This window comes from Typopeltis vanoorti, chromosome 19, assembly GCF_054136105.1.
Source record: "Typopeltis vanoorti isolate ZY-2024b chromosome 19, IOZ_Tvanoo_1.0, whole genome shotgun sequence".
NCBI classification, from domain to species: Eukaryota; Metazoa; Arthropoda; class Arachnida; order Uropygi; family Thelyphonidae; genus Typopeltis; species Typopeltis vanoorti.
In genome coordinates, this window is record NC_143567.1 from 6,213,345 (window position 1) to 6,239,106 (window position 25,762).

General features: G+C 38.3%; 1 protein-coding gene across 16 annotated transcripts in view; it reads left to right on the plus strand.

The window, feature by feature from the left end:
• Positions 1–25,762, plus strand: part of LOC150095834 (uncharacterized) — a 1,527,755-nt gene that overhangs the window by 915,201 nt on the left and 586,792 nt on the right. For all 16 annotated transcript variants that reach the window (XM_090409494.1, XM_090409490.1, XM_090409495.1 and 13 more), the window contains one exon: positions 11,148–11,308. In XM_090409494.1, coding sequence (XP_090265620.1) covers positions 11,148–11,308 — 161 coding nt within the window. The remainder of the gene's footprint in view (positions 1–11,147; positions 11,309–25,762) is intronic.

The following is a 25,762-nucleotide window of genomic DNA, read 5'->3' on the forward strand; positions in this document are numbered from 1 at the left end:
TCGATACTTATAACTACTTGCACGATACGGGCTGACAGAAATTTCACGAAGATAAAATTTGATTTTTAAGTCCCGCGGTGAAAAATATGAAAAAAAAAATTTATTTAAAAAATAAAAGTTTACTAGAAATTGTAGACCGCGTTATATCGAAACCGCGTTGAACAAGAGATACCACAATTTGTAGAGAGCATTATATCGAAACCGCATTGTATAAGTAACGCGTTATGCAAGGGTTACCTGTACTTGGTCGAATTCTTTATCCAACTGTAAGCAAGCAAAGTATGCACCTGAAGTATTTTCAGGACTTGGGCAACTCGTATATAGAAGCTAACGACTTCACATCACTTGCCCTAGTTCCTTTAATTATTCTAATTTTTTGATTCAGAGGTGTAATATCAGTCTTGATGCCGCTTTCTTTCATAATGTCAACCATATAGATGCAATATCAGAATATCTCCCAAGAGTTTGAAGAATAAATAGAGTAGGAGTCAAATGGATGTGTAATCTTATTATGCAAGAAATTCATAAGAAAAGGACGATGTAGAAGGAATACCGTTTGCATAAGGATGACGTTATGAGCAGCAGGCTAGAATAGTCACAACTGTTGTACGGAAAGCATAGGCTGAGGATGAAAGGAAACTGGCTCTGTGAGCTAAAGACAACCCACAAGAATTCTATCGATATGCTGCAAGAAAAAGAAAGAATGATTATGAAAGAATAACTTTTCTAAATCTGGACTGCATGAGGGTTACAGATGCAGAAGAGGTTGTTCAGTTAATGAGTGTCCATTTTGTTAAACGTTATCGACCTGGTGAGCGCAACATTGAGCTCACTGTTACCTCTGCACTAGATGAAGAAACGCAGGTGTGTGAGGCCAAGGTATTAGAGCTGTTGCACAAATTGAATAAGAATTCAGCAATTGGGACTGATGGAATATCAGCACGTGTGCTAAAAGAGTGTTCAGCTGAACTGGCCATTCCTTTGACCAGGCTGTTTAATATGAGTCTCAGAACAGGGAAGATTCTGCAGGAATGGAAGGCATGTATGGTAATTTCATTGCATAAGGGATGATGCAAAGACCGATGTATCCAACTTTCGCCCAGTTAGTATCTCCGTAGTGGTAGTGAAGATTTTGGAAAAATTAGTTAGGGGCTTGCATTCAGAAATAGATTGACAGTGAATGAGGATGAACAATGAAAGAGGATGGTGAGGCTGAGAAGGTAGCAGGATGGAGGAACTGGAGAGCGATGACTGGAGTGCTATGTAACGAGAGGGTTCTTCCGTTCAATTTAAAAGGCAAAATCTACAGGACAGTAGTGAGACCAGCTATGACGTATGCTATGGAAACTGTGGCCCTGAGGAAAAATAACATCAACAGAGATGAAAATGCTTAGGTGGATGTGCGGTGTGATCAGAAAGGATCATTTGAGAAAAGACTATGTAAGGGAAACGGTGAAAGTTACGAACTTAGAAGCAAAGATACAGGAGGAAAGGTTGAGATGGTTTGGTGATGTGATGAGGAGGGAATGTGATGTGCAGGAAGAAAGGTCATGCAGATAGATGTGCAAGGCAGGAGGAAGCGATGGCGGCCAAAGACGAGATGGAGCGAGATGGTGGAAGAATACTTGAGGATGAAGAACTTGGATGTGGCTACAACCTAAGACAGGAGGTTGTGGAGGAGACTCGCTACAAACAGCGACCCTACTTTAGTGGGAAAAGCTGCAGAAGAAGAAGTGAATCTTTACTTTGCAATGAACAACATGGGTTTACTAAGGGAAGATCATGTTTTAGCAACTTGCTCACATTCTATAATAATGTTACCATTGAACTAGACAAGGGGAATGGATACACCATGATACTTTTGGATTTTGCTAAAGCTTTTAACAGAATACAGCATGGTAGACTTGTGTGTGAATTGGAGAAAATGGGTTTGGGTTATACAATATTAGCATGGATAAGAGGATGGCTCACTGACAGATATCAAAAAGTGGTATATACGGGGGTTTCTGAGCCTGCAAGGTTTAAGGTAACCAGTGGTGTACCACAAGGATCAGTGCTTGGTTCACTGTTATTCAATCTGTACATTAATGATATTGGGAAGGATTTGACAAGTGGCATAATAGCTATTTGCTGATGATGCAAAGATAGGTAGAGTAGTTAGGAATGCTGCTGATATGCAGTACTTGCAGAATGATTTGAATAGGCTGGAATTGTGGGCATGGGGAAATGGGTGTCAGTTCAGTGTGATTAAATGGAAAGTCATTCGCTTCAGCATGATTAGATATCCAATGTCATATTATATTGGTGGGATTAGGCTAGAAGAAACTGATGAGGCTAGAGATCTTAGAGTGTTAATAGATAGGAAGGTGAAGTTTAAGGGCCATGTGGCAAAGATTGCAAATACAACTCAAAAGATAATTGCAATGTTAAACAAACTTTCACATGTTAAGATAAAGATGTTATTTTGCTTCTTTACAAGGCCTTGATAAGACCTCACTTGGACTATTGTATGCAATAGTCCAACTAAGGTCTGGTCTTCTGGTTTCTGTTGTGATTCTGATATATTGGAGAGAGTTAAAAAAGATATCAGGATTGTGGAATACTGATTATGAAGACAGATTGAGAATTTGTAGATTGCAGACACTAGCAAACAGGAGAAAGAGGGGACATATGATTGAGACTTACAAACTTCTGAAAGGGTCATACAGGATTTCAGTTGATGGAACTTTTCATTTTATGGAGGGTGGGGAAAGGGCGAGAGGGCATCATTGTAAGCTGTGAATGAAGGCCACCAAGAATGGTGTGAAGGCTAGATTTTTCTTTCAGAGGGTAGTGAATGATTGGAATGGATTGCCTTTGGATGATGTGAATGCAAGCAGTGTGAATGAATTCAAGAATAAGTGTGATAGCTGGTGTGTGTAGCATGTGGCCTCCCTCGATGAGTCTCTGACTCCCTGGAGGTCTCTCTTAATAATAATAATAATAATATGGATGATGAATAAGAGTGGAAATTGTGTGCATCCTTGTCTTACCCCTGATTTTACATCAAACTATCTTCCTGTATATCCTTAGATTCTAACTGCTGACTGACAATTTAAATATACACTATATATTGCTCTGTATATGGTCCATTCACCCCCCATGTAATTGTAGTATTTTGAAAGGTTTTCTGGGCACCTTGTCATATTCCCATGATTTCTCAAATACTTGTCTTAAACTGAAAGTCTGAACTTGACAACCTCTTTTCCATAAATCTTACATGGAACACTTAGTAGAGAAATCCCTTGTAATTCTCACATTCAGTTTTATTCCCTTTGTAATAGACGGGTGGTGTGAGAACTCTGTTCCAATCATTGGGAATTCCACCTTCTGTCTAGGCCCTCTGAATTATGCAGTGTAGCCCCCTTGCAAAACTTTTATACCTCCATATTTAAGCATTTCTGGTTGAATATCACTACTCTTAGATACTTTCCACATTTCAAGTTTTTGACTGTTTTTTCCTCAAGTATTGATATATACTCCTCTTTGCATTCTTCTTAAAAATGTTCTTGTATGGTTCTCTCTCTCACTGCTTGGTCCGTTTAACAATCTTTCAAGTAATAACTCAAGACATCTAGGATATAGTTATATTCAGTTTTCATGTCACCTTTGTCATTCTTTAATTCGTTTTACAGCACTTTCCTTCATTTCTAACCTTCTTAAATAGCCTCCAGAACATTTGGCCATTTTCCTGATATTTATTTTCTATATTCTTACTAAAGTCTTTCCATGACTTTTGTTTATATGGCTTTGCACATAGCTTAGCTTTCTTAAAAGTTTCCCTGTATTCTTTTAGGACATCTGCCGACTTATTTGCTAGGAACTTTTGGTATGCTTTCTTCTTTTCTAGTACTGCTTCTTTAACTTCTTGTGTCCACCATGGTGTTTTTATTTTTCTATCCTTGCAGACAACTTTACCACATATCTTCATTTTTTTTTCTTTTTTTTTATTATCCCTTGGTGTAGAGAAATTCCCTTGTAATTCTTACATTCAGTATATTACACCAGATCATAGAGGTCAAATTAAATTCATTTATTTTATACAGCACCTTTTCTGGGTTGTTATAAAATTCACATTTACAAATATTCATACAAGTTAGTAAATGCAGTGGGGGAAGACTTTTTTGCCATTGCTAAACTTAGTCTTGTGTGGCCGTTCTTGAGGCGAGATTCATACAAGTAAATATTCATACAAGTTAGTAAATGCAGTGGGGGAAGACTTTTTTGCCATTGCTAAACTTGGTCTTGTGTGGCCGTTCTTGAGGCAAGAGATCATGGTAGTGATATTCATACAAGTTAGTAAATGCAGTGGGGGAAGACTTTTTTGCCATTGCTAAACTTGGTCTTGTGTGGCCGTTCTTGAGGCGAGAGATCATGGTAGGCACAGCAATTAAACTTGGAGTTGATGGTAGCTCCTGGTTTTTCTGTTGAATACCAGTGGTGAGTCATGTCCTGGAGAATCATTCTTTTTATGTTTTCTTTTTGGGTAGTTTTAAAAAATATCAAAATCTGTGGTATCACTTGATGTTGCAGCCATTTTTGCTACTTCATTTGCAGTTTCATTCCCTTTTAAACCCACATGGGATGGATTCCACTGGAAAATTATTTTGGAATCCGTATGTAGTATATGTTTTTTGCTTTGACTTTTTAGTCTCTCAAGTATTTCTTGATGGCTACTGTAGCAGTTCTTAATAGCTTCAAGGGCTGCTAAGGAATCTGTGAAAAAGATAAATTCCTTTGGGTTTTGTTTATCCAAATGTTGCAGTGCTGTGTTAATGGCTATTAACATTTTTGCTACTTCATCTGCAGTTTCATTCCCTTTTAAACCCACATGGGATGGAATCCATTGGAAAATTATTTTGGAATCCGTATGTAGTTTATGTTTTTTGCTTTGTCTTTTTAGTCTCGCAATGGAGAGGTCATATTTACTTATACGAGTTGCAAAAGGTGTACCGTACCACCTTATTATTAATTTACTCTGGATTTAGAGAAAGATGTTGGAAGTTTATTTTCCACTTGGTTGCACTATAATAAATTTAGTTTAATCCTTTATTCAAGTGTAAACAAACAAAGTTTGCACCTGAAGTATCTTCAGGACTGAAGCAACTCATGGTAAAGGTGGACCAAGCTCTCATCACTCCTTGTCTCAATATCTCCCATAATGCAAAGCACATCTCCTTGCAGATATGTATAATGCTATGCATTAAGAGAAGGGCCACTATTCAGACTGGTTTCGACGTTTATTGAGGTTTCGTCAGTGGGAGCCAGAGCCAGAAGTGGTGATACTACGGCAGAAGCAATGGAGAGGTCATATTTACTTATGACTTGATGCATAGCATTATTATAATTATCTGCAAGGAGATGTGCTTTGCATTATGGGAGATACTGAGACAAGGAGTGATGAGAGTTTGGTCCACCTTTACTATGAGTTGCCTCAGTCCTGAAGATACTTCAGGTGCAAACTTTGTTTGCTTACACTTGGATAAAGGATTAAACTAAATTTATTATAGTCTAACCAAGTGGAAAATAAACTTTCAACATCTTTCTCTAAATCCAGAGTAAATTAATAATAAGGTGGTACACCTTTTGGCAACTCATAAAGTAAATATGACCTCTCCATAGCTTCTGCCTTAGTATCATCACTTCTGGGTCTGTCTCCCACTAACAAAACCTCAATAAAGGTTGAAACCAGTCTGGGTAGTGGATCTTCCCTTAATGCATAGCATTATACATATCTGCAAGGAGATTTGCTTTGCATTATGGGAGTTACTGAGACAAGGAGTGATGAGAGCTTGGTCCACCTTTACTATGAGTTGCCTCAGTCCTGAAGATACTTCAGGTGCAAACTTTGTTTGCTTACACTTGGATAAAGGATTAAACTAAATTTATTCTAATCTGAAGATTTCAGGGTTTTCTAGGCTTTTTTTTCCTCATGTTTCCCTATTTCCAAATTAATAACTATATTTTTCCTGTTTTGAATTGGAGGAAATACTGGGTAGTTGGCTATTTTATTTGGACAATCCAAGGGAATTTTATTTTCCATGATTGTATGCATTGTTGATATTTTTCTTTATTCTGTTTGTTGTTTGCCACTTTTTAAAAAGTTCACTTGTTCTATGATGTGCAAGGTTGGCTCTTTTTTCTACAAATTTAGTAAGATTTTCGTTCCACTTAATTTTTAAAGGGACAAGGTTGGATTCGAATTCTGCTATTTTTCCAGGAGTTGTATTCCTTAGTCTGCATATGATTCTAGCTGCATTTTTCTGAATTTTTATAAGCTTGTCTGAACTGGTTTGTGATGTTTGCATCCAGATGGGTGAAGCATATTCTATTATGGGTCGGATAATAGAGGTGTATGTGGCTTTTAAGGTTTTATCATCAGCTCCCCACTCTCTACCAGAGATACTCTTCATGATATTTAGTCATCTTTTTGCTCTGACTGCAACAGTTTTGATATGTTTATTGAAGCTTAGTGATGGATCCAGAGTAACTCCAAGGTATTTGGGGATTTCATTAAATGTAATTAGTTGATTGTTTAGCTTAATCTTTGGTCTCCACTTTCTGAGGTAGTTATTAATGGTAAATACAAAAATTTATGATTTAGTAGGGTTAATTTTGGTTTTTTTGGTTTCCACAGTATGTAGATAAACTTTCAATGGCTTTGTTTAAGTGACCTTCTGCTGTTTCTAAGTTGTTGTGAGCACCGTCGGTGCCAGGTTATTTTGCGTCCTAGGCAAAGTTTACAAGTGCGCCCCTTATTTCATAAACTAAAATGTTTCTAATTGACATTAAACAAAATAAAATTGTCTTTCAGGTTAAATTAATAGGGCATTTTTTATTTTCTTTTTTAATTAATTTGAAAATTCTCTGTTATAATTCATTTACAAAAAGAAGTTATAAAATATTGAAATTTAATATTTTAAAATGTTAATGTTTTAAAATATTTATCTTAACTGAATTTTAAATAACTGTAAGTTCAAATCATTTAGGTAAGGAACAAAAAAGAACCAACAGTTAAATAGTAAAATAGTGTGATGTGTGAGGGATAAGGAAAAAGAATCGATACCTAAATCTAACAGATAAGCGCTTAGTTGTTGATGGTTATTCATGACTTATTTTTCACGGTATTAACAACACCACAAACACTTTTAACAACAAAGATGTTTTATTAACGATTATATTTTGCTGATTTTCAACTCAGCATCATCAGAGCACAACACACATGTAAACACGACAGTGAGTGAGTGAAACAATATAATTGCAAAAGACAAAACATCTAAAGTCCTATTTTTTGGCGCCCTGTAACAAAAAAAAAAAAAAAAAAAAAAAAAACAGCAGTTATCCAGGAGTTTTTTTTAGGATAACCGTCTCCCAAATTTTTGGCAAATTAATGCAACCATATTTGTTAAGGTTGGGAGAATTCTTCAAAGCCATTGCTGACTCAAAAAATAATCTTTCAGATCTATAACGACTCCTAAATAGCACATTTGTTTTCCTCCATCTAATCCTGTGTGAAGGAGTGTCCAAAGTGTGGTCTGCTAGTCCCTACTTGCCATAGTAATAGTAGTCAATGTATCTTTCATGTTCTTCCAGGCGGATGTTCACTGATCTTCCTGTTTGTCCATAACAGGCCAAATCACAGTCACACGGAACTTCGTACACCCCTGGGTATGCTAAAGGGTGAAGTTTATCCTTAGGCGAGCGGATCGGAGTTGCCAGCTTGACATGAGGTTTGAAAGTGGTGCGAAGGCCATGTTTCAACAATACTTTGGCTATCTTTTCCGATGCACCTCTGATATAGGGAATAGAAATGGTCATGTTGTATTCTTGTGTGTTAGGGGAGGGCAGAGTAATGGGCCTATGTAGTATTTTATCTATTTTGTAGGGATTGTAGCCGTTGGCTAAGAATGTATGGCGCAGGTATTGGAGTTCAGTGGTCAGAGCTGTGTCGTTAGAACAAATGGCTCTGGCTCTGTGTGTAAGTGTTTTTAAAATGCCGTACTGTTGGGCTGGATGATGATGTGATTGTTTATGTAGGTATCTTCCTGTGTGCATAGGCTTTCTGTAAATAGAAGAAGATAGTGAACCATCTGAAAGGCAGGTGACTAATGTGTCAAGAAATGGTAAACAGTTGTTTGATTCTTTTTCTACTATGAAGAGAATTTTGGGGTGTTGGCTGTTTAGGTAGGTGACAAAAGAATCCAAAGTGTGTTGTCCATGGGGCCAGATGGCAAACGCATCATCTACATAGCGTAACCACACTTGTGGCTTGTATGTAGCTGTGGTAAGTACTTTGTTTTCAAAGTGTTCCATGTAAAAATAGCTAACGGGGGAGAGAGGGGGGAACCCATAGCAGTACCATGAATCTGTTTGTAGAATCACCCCCCATGTAAATAACCTGCATTCATGGTAAATTGAAATAATTCAAAAATATCTGGGGGAAATTTAGACTTGATTAAATCAAGAGTGTCTATAAGTGGTACATTGGTAAATAAGGAGGTGACATCGAAACTAACTATTATGTCTGAATCTTTTAGGATTAGATTTTTAACCAGTGTCTTGAAATGGATTGAATTTTTTACAAAAGTAGAGGAGTTGCCAGTAAGGGGGGGGGGGGGGGGCAAGCGACTTGGCTAAATGCCGGGCTAGTTTATATGTGGGACTATCTATGCTATCAACTATGGGGCGCAGGGGAATATTAGTTTTGTGGATTTTTGGTAATCCATAAATACGGGGTGGTTTAACATGAATTGGTTTTATTTTCCTGATGATTTCTTTGGGTCATGATGTCACTTTTTTTGGCAAATTTTTACATGGAACACTTTGAAAACAAAGTACTTACCACAGCTACATACAAGCGACAAGTGTGGTTACGCTATGTAGATGATGTGTTTGCCATCTGGCCCCATGGACAACACACTTTGGATTCTTTTGTCACCTACCTAAACAGCCAACACCCCAAAATTCACTTCACAGTAGAAAAAGAATCAAATAACTGTTTACCATTTCTTGGCACATTAGTCACCTGCCTTTCAGATGGTTCACTATCTTTTTCTATTTACAGAAAGCCTACACACACAGGAAAATACCTACATAAACAATCGCATCATCATCCAGTCCAACAGTACGGCATTTTAAAAACACTTACACACAGAGCCGGAGCCATTTGTTCTAATGATACAGCTCTGACCACTGAACTCCAATACCTGCGCCATATGTTCTTAGCCAACGGCTACAATCCCTACAAAATAGATAAAATACTACATAGGCCCATTACTCTGCCCTCCCCTAATACACAAGAATACAACATGACCATTTCTATTCCCTATATCACAGGTACATCGGAAAAGATAGCCAAAGTATTGTTGAAACATGGCCTTCGCACCACTTTCAAACCTCATGTCAAGCTGGCAACTCCGATCCGCTCGCCTAAGGATAAACTTCACCCTTTAGCATACCCAGGGGTGTACGAAGTCCCGTGTGACTGTGATTTGGCCTATTATGGGCAAACAGGAAGATCAGTGAACATCCGCCTGGAAGAACATGAAAGATACATTCGCTACTATTACTATGGCAAGTCGGGACTGGCAGACCACGCTTTGGACACTCCTTCACACAGGATTTGATGGAGGAAAACAAATGTGCTATTTAGGAGTCGTTATAGATCTGAAAGATTATTTTTTGAGTCAGCAATGGCTTTGAAGAATTCTCTCAGCCTTAACAAATATGGTTGCATTAATTTGCCAAAAATTTGGAAGACGGTTATCTGAGTTGAAAATCAGCAAAATATAAGCGGTAATAAAACATCTTTGTTGTTAAAAGTGTTTGTGGTGTTGTTAATACCGGGAAAAATAAGTCATGAACAATACCTAAATTATATATCACTATTTAATTTTGATATTTTAGTAAAGTATGAATAAAGTATAGCTTGAAGTTTTATGCCCCTTCATGGTGCGGTTGCCTAGTTTGCCTAAATGGTAGCACCGGCCCTGGTTGTGAGCTGAGAATAGGACCAAATCATCGGCAAACATAGCTATCTTTGTTTCTTTATTTATATTTTTGTCTAAGTCATTTAAGTAGATGGGAAAATGGAGTGGGCTCAAAATGCTGCCTTGAGGGAGTCCCTGGCGTATTTTCACTTTCTTGGAAAAGGTATTATTTATTCTAACTAGAATTGTTTCTTAGGAAGTCATAAATCCAGTTTAGATGTTTCCCTTCTATTCCAATATGCCAAAATTTTGAAAAGAATTTCTGCCTCCACACCTTGTCAAAGGCATTGCTAAAATCTTTAAAAGCTGCAAGGGTGGATTTGGTTGGTTTGTTCTAGAAGTTATCTTGAAGAAGTAGAAAAGTTCATCATTTGTTGAGTGATTTCGTCTGAAGGCAGCCTGAAAATGTGGTTGTATATTATTTTTGTTTAGATTGTAATTTGATTAAACTTTCCATTCTTTAATAGTTTTTACATACTAAGCAACTCATGAACAAGTCTTTCTCCTTTGAAATATTAAATCCCGTTGCTAACATTTTCATCAAGAGAATTATCAAATGTCAAGAAGGCCACGACTTACCATAACAATGCAACAGCTGCAATGAACTGGACCTTGCTTAGAAGTTCTATTTAGGGATAATATAAGCAAAATAAGCAAAGAAGCACGCAATCAAGGAATTGTCACCAACAGATGTAAATAATTAAGCTAGCATGTACTACATGCAGTGCCATCTGTGACGATCCATTGAACTAGTTGGGATAGTGGCTGAGATTTCAGATGTGATGTTGTAATTTTGTCTGGACTAAAGCAGGTGATGGACCATACATTGCCAGAAAATCAGTGGTGTAATCTATATATTTTTCCTTTTATGGAAGTAATTCATTTTGTAAAACAACATCAGCAAATTATATTTTAGTAAAAAATCCCAGCCATATACCCATAGCAATGTCACTGTTTTTAAGGAAATTAATTTTACTAAAATTAGGCTATAGTTTACTATATTGAGCATTCACTTAATAACTCTTATGAAATGCTGTTTAAAATTTATATTCTTTATTATAAATAATAAATATTAATAATAAATTTATTATTAATTTATTGTTTGTTTTTCTTTTTCAGGCCTGTTATCATAGAAGTGCCTCACTTTGCATCACTTAGAGGAAGAGAACGTGAAATCACAATTCTGAGAAGTGATGATGGTGAAAATTGGAAGGAGCATACTTTAGAAGCTTCAGAAGAGGCTGTTCATGATGTGTTAAATGAAAGTTTTGAAGGTGAAGGTATGCCAATGTGGTTATCTATCTATATTCTTATTTACTTCTTTATGTCTTTAAATGGAGGATGATTTCCATTGCTAAGTGCAAGATCATAACCCTGGTTATTTTTATTTTAAAGAAAAAAGCATAAACTGACTTGAAAATGATATGTTTGGTCTCTCTTTCTCTCTCTCTCAAGACCAATTATATAACGTAGATCCTTGGATAATCTTACCCTTAGTACATTTGCTGCATAACATTCCTGATTTCCTATAATCTCTGTTAAGTTTTAGGACTTGGACAGAAACTAAAAGCAAACACCAACGAAAAAAGCAGAAGTCTAATTGGACTGTTGCTTTCTACCAGTGCCTCATTAGATTATAATAATCAACAGATTTTCACAACCTCTGTGTGACATAACTATTTTTTCATAAACTGTGAGAAAAAGTAGAGTATACATATGTATCTGTTTAGAAAAAATCTTGTAAGATTTCCGTGTCTTCTAAAAATATTTTTTCATATATCTGATTATGATCAAAACAGCAGCTATGTTTCTATTTGCTGGATTATACCATGATCTCTGAGAATGCCAGGTCTCAAAATGTGTATGTAAAGTGGGATAGCATTTATTGATTCTATAAATTAAACATGCCAAGAAATTATATTCTTAGTTTCATCCTTTCAACTCCTGATGAAACTTGACATTATCCAAGTCTCATCATTGGGAACCAGACCCAGAAGTGATACCAAGGTTGAAGTTATGCTGAAGTCATATTTACATATAGTAGCCAAACGTTGTCACACCTTATTACTAAAATACTCTGGATTAGAGAATGTGTGCCACCTTTTGGCTATTTGTATATGGAAATATGACTTCTGCATTACTTCAACCTTGGCATCACTTTTCACTCTGGCTCCCACTGATGAGACCTCAATAAATTACAACATCGATTCCAAAAATATCATCAGGTGCCATCATTTCGGACCCATAAACAAAAGAAAGGATGGAACAAACTTTCCAAGCCTCGTAAAAGTGACTTGTGACACGCTCACAAGCACATCAGAACTAATAACAGCGATCAATAACAAGTTCAAAAACACTTGTCGCCAGTCACACATACTTGCTTGACCAGGTTTATCATTTGCATAAAGGAAACAAGGACGCCAGCTTCAAAGACAACTTGCAGAAAAATGTAAAAATGGTGACTACAGTTGGACCATCGACTACAGACAGGTTAAATTGGTGCAAAAACCAAGTGATGCCACTAGCACCATGGTGACCAGTACGCAGGCACTGCATAGGAAATGTGCATGATCCCTGCTGTCAAACCTATGACTCACAAAACCCTACAAATCCACTTTACCAACATCCGTGGCCTAAACTTCAACCTTAATAGTGTCCACTACCACCTTCAGTCTACCAAACCCCGCCTACTCTTTCTGGCAGAAACTCAAATCTTGCCTACCCCAGCACTATTCATCTCAACCTTCCAAACTACACACTCTCTAACTTTTTTGACCAAAGGCTGGCGTCTATGCATACATCTGCTCCGACATACCTTGCCAGAGAGCACCCAACCTAGAATCACCTAGAATTGACCTTCTTTGAATGAAAATATCCCTGCCCAACTCAGTCAAATTATATGCTGTCTCTATTGCTCCCCTAATGCAACTAACCACTGCAAGCTCTTTAATTTCCTCTCCCTAAAAATTGAATTCCTCCAGTCCCACTTTCCCAACAGCGAAATCACCCTCCTAGGAGATTTCAATGTCCACAACACCAACTGGCTTTCCTACTCCAACTGTACAGATCTTGCAGGCAGCGATGCTGAAACATTTGCATCACTAATGACCTTACACAACTAGTTCAGATGGCAACCAGAATACTTGATAACCCGAACCACTTTCCAAATACTCTAGATCTCTTCCTGACCAGTGACCATTCCAAATACACTGTGAATGTAGAGGGCCTGCTAGGCAATTCTGACCACAATCTAGTGCTCATCTCTTCCCCATGCAACAAAACTTACACAGCTACTCCCATATGAGTAATTTGGCATTATAACAGTGCTAAGTTGGACAGCCTCCTCAATTTCTATACCTCATTCCCATGAGTAGTCTTATGCTTCCGACCTTTCGTGCACAGAACTCATAAACAAACTAATCCCCACAGTACTCTGACCTGCCATTCTCTAGCTAAACCTGGTTTTCCAAAAGATGCTCCAAGGCTATACAAATGAAAAACCAAACATATCATAACTGGCTCAAATCAAGAACTCCATCCTCCTTTAGAGCTTATTCCCAAGCCCAAAATAAATGCAAAAAACAATCAGTGCTTCCAACACAGAGTTTGCAAGAGCAAAAAGCAGGAAATTAGCAGCATGTCCAAACGGCATCCGAGCCTTTTGGTCTTTTGCCAGTGCAATTGGTCGTAACTTCTGCCCAACACTATTCCCACCTATATCATACCCAGATGGCTCCATTGCATCATCACCTACAGAAGAGGCCAATCTCCTGGCCTCACACTTTGCTTCCAATGCATGCATAATTGACAATGGCAAATATCCCCCAACCATTCCAGATGCCCAACATATAATGCCCACTATATCCTTTTTCCAGAAAGAGATCAGCAAAATAATGTCCAAATTAGACACAAAAAAGTCTCCCAGCCCTGATGGCATTCCTCCAATTATCCTGAAAGTTTGCGCACCAGGACTGTCTCCTGTCCTATGCCGCTTATATATACTGTATTATTTCACTGGTATCTATCCCACAGCCTGAAAATTGGCTTATATTCAACCCATTCCCAAGAAGGGCGACAAGTCGCTGCTGGCCAACTACCAGTTGGCCAGCAGCAACTTGTCGCCCATCTCGCTCACCTCAGTTTTATCTAAAGTAATGGAAAAAATCATCAATTCCCAACTCCTACACTACCTTGAAGTGGTGTAGGAGTTGGGAATAAACAACCGCCAGTATGGATTCTGTCACTGCCTATGAACAGGAGATCTGCTCACATGTCACCCATCTCTGGACAAATGCCATGGATAAGTTTGGTGAATCTCAAGTGGTTGCACTTGTTATCTCCAAACATTTGACCGGGTCTAGCACAAGGGCTTACTAAGCAAGCTGCCATTGTTTGGTCTGTCTCAAGACCTCTGTAGTTGGATTGCCAGCTTTCTGTCTGGATGCACACTATCTGTGGTGGTGGATTTTTCCTTATCCTCTCACCATTCAACTAATGCAGGAGTTCCACAAGGTTCTGTCCTCTCACCAACTCTCTTCCTACTATATATATCAATGACCTACTTCATCTTACCTCCAACCCAGTACACGATTTTGCAGACGACAGCACATTCTACTCTTCCCTTTCTTTTGATAAACCTTACTCCACACAACTCACTTCAACCTACAGAACATCAGCTGCACTGCCTTCAATTCAGACCTCTAAACCATCTTCCAATAGGGTTCAAATAACCTAGTCGATTTCAATGCTAATAAAACCCAGTACTGTCTCATTTCTCATAAAAAAAGAACACCATTTTCTCCCAGTATTATTTTTGAGAACACCCAAATTTCCACACTGTCTGAGATTTCCTTCGTGGAATTACCCTGACATCAAGCCTCTCCTGGCATAAACGCTTAACAACCATTGCATGCTTAGCTTCCAAAAAAACTAGGATTTCTCTTTCGCTCAAGATGTTACTTCACCCCTGAACAGCTGTTAACCTTATACAAATCACAAATCCATCCAACCATCAAATACCACTGTCACATATAGGGTAGGAGCCCTCCAAATGCTTGACTCAATACAGAAGAGAGTAGTCAGACTTATTAATGACCCATCTCTTACTAACTCACCCACCCCCACTTCCACACAGATGGTTGGTCTCCACTCTATGTGTTTACCAATATTTCCATGGAAAATGTTCATCTGAAATAACATCAATAATTTCCCCACTTAACACTAAGCTCGTTGTAACATGTCCGACTGTTGCTCAACACCCTTATGTAAAACTCAATGTTGCTTGAAAATACCAAGATGCTTTACATTGATGTTTACAGAAGTCAAGTCCCATGAGAATGTTACAAAAATAACCTTGTTTGTCTCTTTATGTTTTATGCTAAATCTTCTTCTTCTGCAGCTTCTCCCACTTAAGTGGGGTCACTGTTGATAATGAGTCTCCTCCACCCCTTCCTGTCTTGGGCTGTCACCACATCCAAGTTCTTCATCCTCAAGTCCCCTTCTACCAGCTCCCTCCATCTCTTCTTTGGCCGCCCATGCTTCCGCCTTCCTTGCACATCCATCTGCATGACCCTTCTTCCCATATATTCGTCCTCCCTCCTCATCACATGACCTTGCCTCCTGTATTTTCGCTCCTAAGTTCGTAACTTTCACTGTTCCCCTGACATAGTCATTTCTCAGACGATCCTTTCTGGTCACACCACACATCCACCTAAGCATTCTCATCTCTGCTACTTCCATCCTGCTGATGTAATTTTTCCTCAGGGCCACAGTTTCTATAGCATATGTCATAGCTGGCTTCACTACTGTCCTATAAATTTTGCCTTTCAGATTGATTGGCACCCTCTTATCGCATAACACTCCAGCCATCTCCCTCCAGTTCCTCCAACCCGCTTGTATCCTTCATCCCACTTCTTCTCAGCTCCTCCATCTTCTTCCACTGTTGAACCTAAGTATCTAAAGTCCCTCACCTTCCTGATGACATTTCCTTTCAGCTCCAGATCTGTCTCCTGTCTGCCACCCACTGTGCAACACATATACTCTGTCTTACTTCTGCTCAGTCTCATACCTCTCTCTTCCAGTACTTTTCTCCATCTTTCCAGTTTAGTTCCCGCTTCTCTTGAATCTGCACACAGCAAGATGTCATCTGCATACAACAATGTCCAAGGCGCATCTTCTCTCACCTCCTCTGTTACCACCTCCATCACAATATGAAACAGAAACGGACTTAATGCTGACCCTTGATGCAAGCCAACTGTTACTTGAAAACTTTCTATCTGTCCCAGACAGGTCCGAACACTTGTCTTCACATTTCTGTACATTTCCCGCAACAACCTGACATATTTCTCCTGCACCTTCTTCTCCCTCAGACACCTCCAGACTTCTTGCCTTGGCACTCTATTGTATGCTTTCTCCAGATCAATAAATGCCAGATGTAGCTCCCTTTGTTTCTCTCGATACTTTTCCATCAACTGCCGTAACCCAAAGATAGCATCTGTTGTTGATCTACCAGGCATGAAGCCAAATTGTTCCTTTGCAATCTCCACCTTCTTCCTCAATCTTCCATCAAGAAGAACCCTTTCTAGGATTTTCATTGTGTGGGACATCAACTTTATTCCTCTAATTTTTATAGTCTTGTGCATCCCCTTTACCTTTGTAGATGGGGACAAGGGTACTCTCCCTCCATTCCTCTGGTATATTTTCTTGTTGGCAAACTTTCATGAACAGGTCCCACAGCCGGTCAATTCCCTCTTCCCCCAGTGCCTTCTATGCCTCCACTGGAATTCTGTTGGGGCCCACCAATTTTCCATTCCTCATCCTCTTCATGGCCTCCGTCACTTCCACTCTACTGATGTTCTGCACCATCCCCTCAGAAGGCTGCCCATCTGCTCTGTGAGTCCTTGCATTTTTTTCATTCAAAAGTCCCTCAAAGTATATTTTCCATCTGTTTCTTATGTCCACATCCCTCCATAATGCTCTTCCTTCAGCGTCTTTGATCTGCCTCGCATGTAAGATGTCCTTTGCTGTTTTATTTCTACATTTCGCTAGTTGGTAAATTTTTATCTGTCCTTCCTTTGTTTCTAATTGATCATACAGATCTTGGTATGCCATGGCCTTCGCCTGTGCCACAACTCTCTTGGCTTCTTGCTTTCTCTCTCTGTACACCTCTCTGTCCTCTTCCACTCTTGACTCATCCCACTTCTGCTTTGCCTTCCTCTTAGCTGTTACTGCCACTTGTACATTATTATTCCACCACCAACCCTCCTTCTGCTCTCTAATCTTTCCAGATGTCTCACCAAGCACCTCGATTGCACAGCTCAGGATTACTTTTGAATTATGTTTCCACCAATCTTGTACACTTTCCAGTCCATCCGAAATCCTCTCTAACACTCTCTCCCTAAAACGATTCCTCACACTCTCCCCTTTTAAGCGAAACCACTTAATTTTCTTCATCCCATGCCATCCAGAGGTTCTTATCTTCGATCTTATTTTAAAGTCTGCGCACAGCAATCGGTGTTGCTGTGCTACTTGATCTGTTGGAATTACTTTACAATTTGTCACAACCTTAAGATGTTTTCTTCTAGTCAAAATGCAGTCAATTTGTGACCTGTTGTTACCACTCCTAAATGTTATCAAATGTTCTTCCCTCTTGTAGAAAAACGAGTTCACAATTAGATCAAACGCTACTGCAAATATGTTTTATGCTAAATATTACTGTAAATAACCCCATGGGAATTAACTGTATTTACTCCTTTAACAAGAATATTTTTGAATGTCAAAAACAAAGACAATTCTTTGCCACTGTAACTTTGTATAATACATCTATGTAAGGGCATAAGAAAGTTGTTTACATTTTAAGTGTATTAGAAAGTTGCTTACTAGCTCTGCGCATAAACACCTTCAAAGTAAGTGTCTAAGAGATCGGCAGAGTTCAGAGAAGTTTCCACTGGCTGACAAAAAAAAAAGGGGTGCACGGAGGAGAAGAAAGAACGGGTCGGCCTTATCAAAAAGATCAAGGAGAACTGCCAATTTCTTTGGGGTTTACAAACCTTGGTGCAAGGTCCCGATAAGAGGAAAATAAAAGGGGACTGAGCCGAACATCGTAGGAGAGAGTCGAGTTCCAGTTACCAAGAGAGGAGTGTCCAGGTCCAGTTGCTGACAGAGGAGAGCCGAGAGAGCAGAGGTGAAGCACTTTTACTGAAGAGAACCATAGGCAGTCGGCAGAGAACCAGAAGCAGTTGAACCCAGAGGGAAAATTGGGAGAACAGCTGATCCCATGTACCAGTCAGATGTCCTAGTGTTGAGGGAAGTCAACCGAAGCCAAAAGCTGCAGAACGATCAAGCCTGAATGCTGAAACTTCTTGCGTGAACGTTTGAGCACCAGGAAGATTGCACCCGCTGATTTTCTGATGAAGCGCCCCCTGAAACAAGACTTTCCAGACGGGAACCTAAGGCCTGAGATGAAAGAAAATCCATAGAGACGTTGATGCAGGACTTTTGGAAGGTGTCGTGACAAAGAGCTCTGTAAGTGTATTACATCCTTTAATGTACATTCTTCTTGTAATTTATTAGATATGTCTTAGTTGGACCGATAAGAAATAGTAATAAGAAATATCTATAAGAGAGTCCTCTGATTTGTTGTTAACTGGAATATAAATTGTAAGATAACTTGCCATAGCTAGCTAATCTCTTTATGAGTAAATTAGTCTCGGCATTTTAATTTTTTTTAGCAGAGAAGTAACAGAGTAATCATATTGTATAGTCATTTAATAATGAAAGGGGAAAGTTTGTTTCTTTATACAAAATATACTATATAAGGATAGGTAGAGAGAGAGAGTAACCACCCTATCACTTATTTAATATACTTCATTTTTTTATTGTAAATGAATGTGTTTTAATTATATGTAAATAGAGTGTCGCCTGATTGTTTATTTTACAATGCACTGTTCCTAAAAATAATCGGATTTGTGAGCCAGAAATCAAGTAAGATAGCCGAAGCGTATAGATAAGTGCAAATAGACCACGAATGTTTGTGTAATGTTTTACTGAAGGAATTTGTGTTAGAGAGAGAAATCAACCTGCTGTATTATTGAGTTTTATGCCAATTAAAAGATACTGGTGGCGCATTCTTATCAAATAAATTTTCTAGTATCCATAGGCATAAAACTCGTAGTGCGAAAGAAAGATAAACTAAATACTCAATAGTAAGATGGAATAGTGAGAATAAGAAAGAAATATATAAAAAAATTAATAATAACGGTGGCTTATAAATAGCAACCGTTTACACCTACACAGTGCACCTTGAAACCCACAGAACAAGTTTCTTCTCCTCCTCCTTCATCCCTGCAACTGTTGTACTATGGAACACTCTTCCCCTTGTTGTGTTCCCTAAGGAATACACCTACACAGTGCACCTTGAAACCCACAGAACAAGTTTCTTCTCCTCCTTCATCCCTGCAACTGTTGTACTATGGAACACTCTTCCCCTTGTTGTGTTCCCTAAGGAATACAATATACAGTCATTCAAATCAAATATGAACAAGTACCTTCTTTCCCAACCCATACACAGTACTAAGTACTAAATGTAATATAGGTTGATCTACCAACCTCTCGTGTATGCGCTTAAAATAAAAAAAATAAAAATTAAAAAAAATAAAGGTCGAAACCAGTGTGGGTAGTGGCCCTTCCTATAATGCATAGCATTATACATCCATAAGGATATGTGCATTGCATTATGGGATACTAAGGCAATTGATGTGTAGTCATTAGCCTCTATATACAAATAACCCAGTCATGAAGTGACTTTGCATGCAAACTTTGTTTGTTTATACTTGAACTAGGGGGCTCTGTCCCCCTGATGCCTACAGCACCCCCCCCCAAGTTCCAGACTGGTAGGCCGGTTCTCCTTGAATTTTGATGACTCGAAAAGGAGTTTTTGACCCCCCCCCCCTATGGCGCCCAACACCCTGAGTTCCGGACTGGTAGGCTGATTCTCCTTGAATTCTGGTGACTTGAAAAGCCCCCCCCCCCCCCCGGCGGGGGGGCTTTTCAAGTCACCAGAATTCAAGGAGATATAAGGGCGCTTATGGTACCCAATTGGGTACCCAATAAGGGCGCTTATGGTACCCAAAATGGTAACAACAAAATGGTACCCAATAAGGGCGCTTATGGTACCCAATTCCCCGAGTTGTGGACTGGTAGGCCTGTTCTCCTTGAATTCTGATGACTCGAATTTTGAAAACTCAAAGGAGGGGGGTTTCCTCCCCCTGGTGCCTATGGTGCCCATCCCCCGAGTTGCAGACTGGTAGGTTAGTTCTCATTGAATTTTGAAGACTCGACACTCAGGGTAGTCCCTGAGTTTCAAAACATTTCAAATAACTTGACAAAAAACGTGACATGAAAATGCGACACAAAAACGTTACAAAAAAAGGCTTATCATTTTATTTTATAGAGTAGATAAATTACAAAACCAAGAATATCATTTCTTGGCATCTTTAATTTATAGCATAACCAAGTGGAAAAACTTTTAACATGATTCTATAATAAATAGTAAATATTATTAATGTACTACTGAAAGAAACTCTTGATCTGATTAAATCTATCCTAGACATATTTGATTTCAAATTTACTTCTTTCACCAATAAAACTTGATGTTGTAGTGCAATTCTTTTCAGATCATACCACCATCTTCTCCTTCATCTTTCTCTACTTCTTTGAAAAATTAAATATGAGTTTTGTTTCTTGCTGCAACAGAATATGTGGAACAAAGACATTGGGATCAATGGAGAAGAATTCCTTGTACAGCTGGATTAAGCCTAATTGCATATAGTGCTCCTGTTTCTGTTTTCCCTTTGATATTCAACTCTTTAATTTTTTTACCCATCTGTTATCCTGAATTCTTTCTATATGATTTTTCCATTCGTCTTTCCATTTTTGTATCCAATCAATTTGTCGGCCTGGTTGGCAAGTGGTTTGCATATCTGCTCTCTAGCCAAAAGCTGCGTGTTTGAATCCTGCCGAGGACATGGATGTTTGTGATTGTCTGTGAAAATTCTAGTGGTGGATGGGCAGTAGATGCCTTTGGTTTTTTAAAATGTTTTCATCTCAGTGGTTTCATTAATTTGTCTCATTATTGTAGTAACTGCATGTATTTCTGCTGCATATGTCAGTACTGACCTGATAACACCTTCATGAAGTCTTGTTTTTTTTGCCTATATACTTGTTTTTGTAGATGACGCTGTTGAGACATCGATATATTCTACTTGTTTTTATTGCTTATTCTTGTACTTTATTTTGTGTGATGCCGAAATTATTTAATCATCATCATCATCAAATTCCTGACATGTACCCTCAAGGGGTATACAAGATATGATAGTACTACGTGAAAAATTTACATCATTACTAACTTCCTATCTACAATTTTCCTCCAGATCAGTCTGTTACTTGTCAAGACTCCAACATTATCAGATCTTATATTTCTATCGTCTAAGGCACTTTGTACTGTATCAATCGACATATATCTTCGTCTTCCTCTGGGTCTTTTTCCTGCCAACCTGGCAGAAAACACTTGTTTTGCTAATCTTTCCTCGCCCATTCTGTTTAAGTGACCATACCACCTGAGATTAGCTCTGCTAACGCATTCCTGGATGCTGACAATGTCAAGTTCTTTCCTAATATCCTCGTTTTTAATATGATATTGCCATTGATGCCATATGTTGACACCTCTAATCTTTCTCAGGACTCTCATATCTGTGGTCTCTAGTCTTTAGTCAAGTGTTTTACTTCTGACACACCTCTCAGATCCATAAGTTAAAACTGGTTTGAACACTGTCTTGTATACAGCTAATTTAGTGTTCCAACTAATTTCTCTCTTATTCCATATGAATTTATTCAATTGACTGCATACTATACCAGCTTTGTTGATTCTGTTGTCTATTTCTATATTTAATTTACCATCTTCAGTAAAAATCGTGCCTAAGAAGCTGAAATGTTTTACTTGTTCCACAGGTTCCCTATTCACAACACAGTTGACATTTTCAATAATTCTACATATTTTCATTGTCTTTGTCTTTTTAATGCTTACCTTCATACCATATCTATTACAACAGTTATTCAATTTAGTCAGGGAATCTTCCAAACTTGTAGCGGATTTATTTAGAAGTATAACATCGTCCGCATAAAGCAAAGCGCTGACATTAACATCTCCAATTCTGATATCATGTTTAATACCACTTTCCTTCATAATCTGATCCATATAGATAACGAATGACAGAGGGGATAATGTACATCCTTGTCTCACACCAGATTTAACATTAAACCATCTTACTGTACTTCCTTCAATTCTGACTGCTGACTTACAACTCAAATAAAGACTAAGTATTGCTTGATATAATGCCCCATTGACACTATATAACTGTAGCGTATTGAATAGCTTCTCTCTTGACACCTTGTCATATGCCTTTTCCAGATCGACCAAACTTAAATGCAGATCTTTGTTATATTCACATGCTTTCTGAACTATTTATCATAAAGTGAAGATCTGAACCTGACAGCCTCTATTTGGCCTGAATCCAGCTTGTTCTTCACCAAGCTTTTCTTCCACAATTCTTCTCAACCGTTTCTCAAAGGAACACTCAGTAGGGAAATACCTCTGTAATTCTCACATTCAGTTTTATTTCCCTTTTTATATATGGGTACTATTACAGCTCTACTCCAATCATCGGGAATTCGTCCTTCTTTCCAGACTTTCTGAACTATGCAGTGCAGCCACTGTAAGACTTTTAATACCACCATACTTCAGCATTTCTGGTCGAATATCATCTACTTCTGCTCCCTTTCCACATTTCAAGCCTTTGATGGCTTTTTCTACTTCAAGTATGGATATGTATTCCTGACTGTGTGCCTGTTGAGTGTTTTTTACCACTGTGCTATCACTGCTTGTTTATTTAGCAATTTTTCGAAGTAATTACTCCATACTTCAAGGATATCTATTTCTCCTGTTTTCATGTCACCGTTATTATCTCTAACTACGTTTACAGCACTCTTTCCTCCGTTTCTGAGCTTCTTCAACAACCTCCAGAATATCTTACCACCTTCTTGATATTTATTTTCTATGTTCTTGCCAAAGAGAGCCTGTGTAACTCAGTGGATGTGGCGTTTGCACACCACTGCACTTGGCCGCACAAAGGAAGACTTGGTTTCGAGTCTAGTCAGTGGCTAGAGGAAATTTTTCTAAGCCTTTTTTCGACTGGTTCCCGAGTTAGTTGATCTCTGGCACGGGCAAGCGGGTTTTTCCTCCCGGAAACTCGGGTTTTTCATCCCGTAAGCTCAAGAAAATCGACCGTAGAATCCACATTATTTCAGACATTAAATATATTGTTAGGGTTAGGGACCACGAGATGGTGGCACATTTGAGCCGTCTCTCTTCACTCTGTACCGCTTAATTAGTGATAGCTTTGGCCATCTATCTCTGATTTGTACCAGTGGAGATTGAACTGCCCACTCAGTCTCCAAAAGTTAGATAGGGCTAAATGGCCTCGCCTACTCCCCGTATACAGGAATAAAAAGGTGTTAGCTTTTTTTTTTTTTTTTTTTTTTTTTTTGCCAAAGTCGTCCCATGACTTTTGTTTAGCTGGTTTTACACAGTGTTTAGCTTTCTTACATTTGTCTCTGTATTCTTGAAGAGCACAAGCTGACTTATTTGCCAGAAACTTTCGATATGCTTTCTTCTTTTCCTTCACTGCCTCTTTAACTTCCTGTGTCCACCATGGAGTTCTGATTTTTCTATCGTTGCAGACAACCTCACCTCATGCCTCTCTGGCTGAATAAATCAGTGTTTTCTTCATGGCTTGCCACTTAATCTCCAAGGTTTGGTTCCCGTTCTCAAACTCTTTCATTTTTTCTTCAATAATCTTTGTGTATTTTAGTCTACAGTTCACATCTGAGAGCAGCTCAACTTTTATTTGCTTTAAAACTTTCTTAAATGTTATTCTTTTCAATATGAAATTCAATTTTATCCTGCTCAAGACTAAATAGTGATCGCTTCCAGTTTCAAATCCTCTGTACACTCTGGTGTCCTGCACCACTGAGAAAACATCACTATCAACTATAATATAGTCACTGAGACTTTTCTTATTCCTTGCCTCTTCTCCCTATGTGAATTTGTGCACATATTTTATTTTGGAACATGGTGTTAGTAATAACCAGTCCATGTCCTGAGCAGAAATCCAACAGGTATTTGCCATTATTATTAGCTTTGCTCTTTTCTCCAAATTTTCCCAAAATATTTTTGTATGTCTCACAATCATTTCCTACTCTGCTATTTAGATCCCCAACAAGGACCAACTTTTCCTTTTTCATTGTGTCAGTTGCTTTTTCTAAAGCATCAAAAAATTCTTCCACTTCTACCTTAGTAGAATCTTCTGTGGGACCATAGGCACAAATAAGTCTGATTGTCCAATTCCTCATTCTGATATTTGCCCACATCACTCTACTTGAGACTGCTTCTGCCTGCAATTCAAGAAGATTAGCCTCATATTTTGTGTTGAATACTATTGGCTACTCCTTCTTTTCCTTGATTGTCATTTCTTATTATAACATTTTGTATTTTTTGCTCAGAAAGATCCCACCAGTTTTTGTCTTCTTTGTTTCAGTCACCCCTATTATGTCGATCTGGTACTTATCTAATTCTTCAGCTAGCTCCATTTCTTTGCCATTCAGGCTTCTTGTGTTGATAGTACCAATCTTTAACTCCGGTGAAGTTGAGTTGGGGTGTGCTTTCAGATTGGTTCCAGTAGCTGACGTTTCGCTGTTCACCCTGGTTCCCTGGCGAAAACAACAGGGCCTTGTTTAACCGGGCGATGCCTCAGCCAGAATGAAATTTTGTCATGTTGTACCATCATTTTGTATATTGGTTTAAGCCAATAAGAATACAATTTGGTCGGCTAAATTCCAAATTGCTAGCCCATCCTCGTTCGTAGTATCCAGGTAGATACCCAACAGGGTGCACCATGAGAAGGTGAGGATTGGACATTAGGTCAGAAGCCCTGGTCGGTTCTCCCCATTCCTTTAAAGGCTTTATGGAGGTCTCCTCTCAGTTATACAGCTTTTACCCTTAAGCACCCCGAAATTATTTAATTCTGTTCCCAAATATTTTATATTACTATCTTGATGAATTATTTTCCCTTCAATTTGTAATTTACATCTTAGGTTAAATTAAATATTCATCCAAAAAAAATATTCATCCAAGAATATAATTTCTTGGATGAATCCAAGAAATTATATTCTTGGATTCATCCAATCCAAATGTAAGAAATCAATGTTTCCACATAAAGTAACATCACAACTGGGCAAGTAATTATTCACATATCATTACTGGCATGTATAAATCTGTGCAATAAGGCAATTGATGTGAAGTCTATAGCCTCTATATACAAGTAGGCCTGTCATGAAGTTACTTCATGCAAGAACTTTGTTTGCTTACACTTGGATTAAAGATGAAACCAAGAATATAATTTCTTGGCATCATTATTTATAGTATAACGAAGGGGAAAAAAACTTTCTATAACTGTCATGGTTTTAGCTTTTCCTTGATATCGTCTTTTTTTTTTTTTTCCAGCCACATTGTTGAATGTGTTTAGTAATCTTTGTAGGTCAGCATCTTAATTTTCTGCTTGTAGGATTAGATCATCAGCATATCCAATTATTCTTAGTTTTGCATTTTTTATTTATATTCC